The sequence below is a fragment of the Halyomorpha halys genome, unplaced genomic scaffold (assembly GCF_000696795.3).
Source record: "Halyomorpha halys isolate HHAL.00 unplaced genomic scaffold, Hhal_1.1 Scaffold260.1, whole genome shotgun sequence".
NCBI lineage: Eukaryota > Metazoa > Arthropoda > Insecta > Hemiptera > Pentatomidae > Halyomorpha > Halyomorpha halys.
In genome coordinates, this window is record NW_027112780.1 from 625,658 (window position 1) to 631,086 (window position 5,429).

The 5,429-nt window shown below is 27.4% G+C and overlaps 1 protein-coding gene across 1 annotated transcript in view; it reads right to left on the reverse strand.

The window, feature by feature from the left end:
- LOC106680409 (nephrin) overlaps positions 1-5,429 on the reverse strand; it is a gene marked incomplete in the record, with an annotated part of 208,300 nt that overhangs the window by 51,613 nt on the left and 151,258 nt on the right. Inside the window, 1 exon segment of the mRNA XM_067050552.1 lies at positions 4,146-4,279. Coding sequence (XP_066906653.1) covers positions 4,146-4,279 — 134 coding nt within the window.

Here is a 5,429-nt window from a genome sequence, read left to right on the forward strand (position 1 = left end):
TTCCTATTGTAATTATTCAAAAATTTGGAAAATTTATAAATTAAATACATATTTTTTTATATACAACGCAATATTGTTTTATTGTAAGGATTGGGTGTCCCTAATCATGTAAAATAATAATTTTGTTAGGGTAACTTTGTAAATAAAGCTTTTCTTAGTTCGTTTGTCATTGTTGAGAATTTAAATAATATTCCATTTAATCTAATTTAAAATGAAATATTTATTTACCTTATCTTTATGTACAATGCAATACATGTTTATTCAGATATTCTCGGTAAAAGTACCCTTTATCAGAATAATATTTTTCCAGTATTATTTCCTTTAAGTATAGCGTTTCATATCACAGGAGGAATACTAACTAGGCTATCATTGCTTAAGCCTTTTCTGTATCACTCTTATGCGAAAAAAGATATAATTCGTGGAGAGTGGCCTTAAAGAGAATAAAAACCTTGAGGGGTTCCGTGCCTAAAGTACACTTAAGGGACGCCAGAGTTACGGATGGTATTGCCCACAGCTTAAAGCCCCTTTTAATGGTGAGGTGATTCCAGTTTACATAATACCTTCCTAAAACTCCAAAGAAAAATACAACTATTCCCTTAAATTTTTCAATCTCCACTCATGGAATATTAAGGGGCTAAAATAAAATTAAAATACAAACATCCATTACTCATAACAAGCGCCAGAAGGTATATACTGCGTTTAGAAACGAAAATTTGGAGTAGTATACAGTTTCTTTGAGTACAAAGTGGAATAACCGAATATAGAAATATTTGCCTAAAAATTCAAAAAGGCAAAATTCAAATATATTCTTAAAAAAAAAATTAAAAGAAAAATTTCTCTTTTAATAAGGGAAAAAAGTTTTCAAGAATTAAGCATTGCTTAAAATATTCGGACCGACGATGGATGTGCTAAAAGAAAAAATTACTAGGGTACAAAATACCATATTACGGTAACTGACAATATAATGTCTGAATCTAGAGCATCGAATTTTAAAAACGATAACGCACCGCAGTAATAAAACAGAAAATCTCAAAATTTTTAAAAATTGCTGCTACTCTATCACCTAAACTATTTCACTTTTACAAAATTATCCTAAAATTTACGAATAGTAATTTACTACCAACTACAACCACAACTATAACAACAAATTTAGGAAACGTACTTTAAACTATATTGTACCATATCTGTTCAATCGTTCACCAGAAGAACTAATAAATAAAATAACAAAGAAATATTTGACTGGGTACTTTATTACTTCTAAGAATCTCAATAACTTATTTATACTCACCAAATGACCATATCTACCAGCATTTTTTCTTAAATTCACTAAATAACCTTGTTTCATTATATTACATTAAAATTAACTATGTGTGTATGTATAAGTATGTATTTAGTATCCTTAGATCCTTATTTTTATCTTATAGTTATATCATTGTTTATTATATTCTTTAGTTGCTCTTTAGTTTGAATACTCTTTTTTGTACTCTTTATATCAGATATCTTGTTACATATTGTATATATTATTATATGTGGTATAATTGTCGTTTATTTCATTCTTATTTTTAATCAAGTTTACTCTAGACGTATTAAGAATTCATTAGCTCATCACTATTAATTTATTAATTGTAAATTCGTATCATTATTATTTGCTTTGTAAGTTCTTTAATTTTTTTTTATTTCGTTAACTGAATTATTAGTTTTATTGCTTGATATTAATTCATATTTTACTGCTCTAGCTTATAAATTGTAGCAGCCTCCACAGCGCTATAATAATCAAAAGTATAAAAAAACTCATATTTCATTTATGATTATCATTTCTGTATGTTATTTTGGCACCCATGTTGTCATCTAGTCTGACCACCCATATTGGGTGAATTTTACTGAACAAATAATATTAAATATAAATAATTTAGTTGATATCATTGGGGTGAATAAGATGGGCGAATGCGTTGTATGGCTTAAAACGGATCCCTATAAAGTCAATAAATAATGATCAGATGTGTAAACGCCCGAGAAGTACATCGAAACTTAGGCGGGAGGATTGGCTGATCTTGTGGATTTGGGTTAGAACATCCTTCACTGGACAGATGTATGCGGAAAGATGAAACATTCCGGTTCACTAAGCCTTTGTTATAATTATTTAAAAAAATTATACCGTCTGATGTGGGTTTTAATTCTTTGTAAAAAAGTAAGTCGTGCATCCATAATATGAAAAGAAATTAACAACTCCCTTCGTCATGGACTCTGTCCATTCCATATGTCCTTTTCTTTAAATTTTAAATATTTTCAAAATTATATCAGAGCCTTCCAAATCATGGTCTGAATAACTATAATTATATTATATTATTATCAATATTATTCATGTCATTTACTCATTTTATTAATTTTTTTATACATGCCTGAACGTGTATGAACATCTAAATGAATATTAAGAAAAAAAGGTATATTAATTTAACAATTTTTTGCTTCTTCCCTTCAAAAATAAAAACATCCCATTGTTATACTTTTTCCCTCCCATATAGCCCACTTTGTTACTTGAGCTCGTATAATCTGACTTTTAATGTACAGGAAAAATAAAATAACATCCAGTAATTATTAGAGCATCTATCGATATATTCAAACTGACTTATAGTATGAAAGAGATGAGATAGTTTTGTAACATGATATCTTGAAATACATTGGATCTGTTATTTTCATATTAGTTTTGTGGTTATCAATTTCATAAAAAAATAAATAAAAAATAAACATAATAATAATAATTCGAACCATTACGATCATGTTTAATTATAATTGTTTTACTATAGCATCCAGAAAGTAGAAAATCTGTTACAATAGTAAAGATTTTTATATTATATTAAAATTAGATTTACACTGTTTTAAATATCGCTTCTATGCCGAACTAGGGTCGTTCATGAATGCTATCAAATTGAATGGAGATAATTTCCAGTATACTCAGAAAGAGCTCTCACCCAAGTTAAGTTCGATCCAACTTGGAGTTTTATAAAAGCTTGTTAAATAAAAAAAAAAATTTTTTTGTCACCATAATTCTGTGGAAATTACTCTAGTACAATGATTTATTGTTCCTCCGGGCTTGGATTCTTCCTCTATATTCTGAATATAAAAAAAAAGTTTTTAAAGTTCCAGTTATAAACTTATTAGACAGGCGGCAGTAAATTATTCCGCAGTCGTCATACTAAGTTGAAAACTCAGGAACATCCCGTTGCCTCTCCCCTGAAGGATTAAGCTTTATGTCATATCCAGAATTTATAAGATAACAATAAACTTCTATATAAACCTCACTTAATTACAGAATAGCTTTTGAAATTGTTTAATGTACTTTAACGTCAAAATTAGGGAGGTTAAATGTTTTTTATAGAGCTGTGATTCAAATGTTCTATTTTTTTTTTTGGCATATTAAACTTATGAAAGCTATAACAGTTGCCACCAATTAACACCATCCCATCAAAAGTTCTCGGGGAAAATTATTTCATATTCGATGAGGGAATGAGTATATTGTTTACTTATCGCAACTTTATTGCCTTTTTTTTTGTAATACCGACTTCAAACATAAGTACATATTGTATACAATATATGTAACATTGTAACATACATATACATATTCCGTACCTTTTTTTAACTTATAATAATCAACAATATTTTTCTTTCCACAAACAACAAAACAAAAAGCAACAATTGGCACAACTGCTGTATCTTTCATGAATAAACGAAAATTTAATATATTTTTTTTACTTGATGTCTTTTCCATATCAGCGCCTCAATTAATTATCAAGTTTCAAATAATTTTTCTGATTTTCCTATTGGATATTGAAGTCCTATTTACCCGTAAACATGGTGGAAGGAACAGATTCGGGGGGTCCTTAGGTCCAATATTGTAAATATGTATAGATGAAGTTCTTATTGTATTATCTTCCCAAAATATAGTTTAAATTATTTTTTAAAAAAAGGATTTACTTTGATTATTATATTTTTCATATACTTATCTTATTTCGTTTAATTACCTTAAGTTATTTTATATGAATGTGTACACTTATTATAAGTTCTTTTTGTCTTTGACCGAGATAGAAAGCTATATAAAAATAATAATAATAATATTTCAAACTTATTTTTGTAAAATTTGAAAATACCTCATGATACCAAAGAATCTTGTCCGGAGGTGGATTCGATTTAACTTTACATCCAAGTTTAATAGTTTCACCTTCCCTGAGATGATTTCCCCCCATTGGTCCTGAAAGGATCTCAACTTCTGCGGTTGCAGGATCTGTAACAGAGGAAATAAAAAAATAAAAAAACTAAATAAATATTATTATAAACTAATAGGACGGTAATAACAAGAAATATTCACCTAGCCGAAACTAACCCAAGGTTTAGGCTAAAATATTAAACCATATGTATTTAAAAACTGCTCAATGATTCTTTATGTTATGGCTGAAAATATAGTTCTGGACTCCTTGGGCATGTACATTATCACATGGAAATTAGTTGAGTACTTATTTATTTTAATCTTATTTATTTGTTTCCCACTTCCCACTTCTCATATCTCTTTTTAATTAGATTATTTAATTTTAACTTATCTATTAGTTTTAACCAATTTATTTGGTGTTAACATTACTACTGATTGTTATTTTATTTTAATTTGATTCTACATTTTCGTTTATTTACGATGTTTTCTTATTACTCCTTTATGTGTGCTTTCTGAAAGTATCAATTTTTCAATGAGTCCATAAACCTAAAATAAAACTGGTATAGTAAACTCAATATTTGCGACAGATCACCGGAAAAGAGGAATATGAGATATACTAGGGAGGGAAGTAATGAGAGGATTATATGTATATATAGTGTTTGTTACAAAAATACAGGAAGGGACAAGAAATAAATTTTTAAAAAATAAATACATTTAATGTAATTTAGTTCTTAAAAAAAGTGTAGTGAATATTGTACAAATGTATTTCGTTTCTATTATTTTTTTATATTGTGTTTTAAGATAGAGGAGTATAGGGTTATAGAAACTCCTTATGTTTGGGCAGTATAGCTTCCTGCCAAAAAAGCATTACATTTCTCACCAGTTTTTTTGATCTGCAATTATTCAGAATTTGTTGGAAATGAAAACAAATATAAGTTCCTGATATAGATAAGTTAAAATTAAATAATCTAATTAAAAAGAGATATTGGAAGTTTAAAACAAATAAATAAGATTAAAATAAATAAGTACTCAACTAATTTCCATGTAATCTTCAATTATTCAGACTTTGTAGGAAAAGAAAACAAATATAAGTTCCTATTACAATTAATATAATTATTTGTTGGTTTTTGAATTATTTTTATTTTATTTATGTGTTTTTGAACATCTTGTACATGCTTATACAAGTTTATATATATTTTATGTTCATGTATTTTATTGTATATTTTTT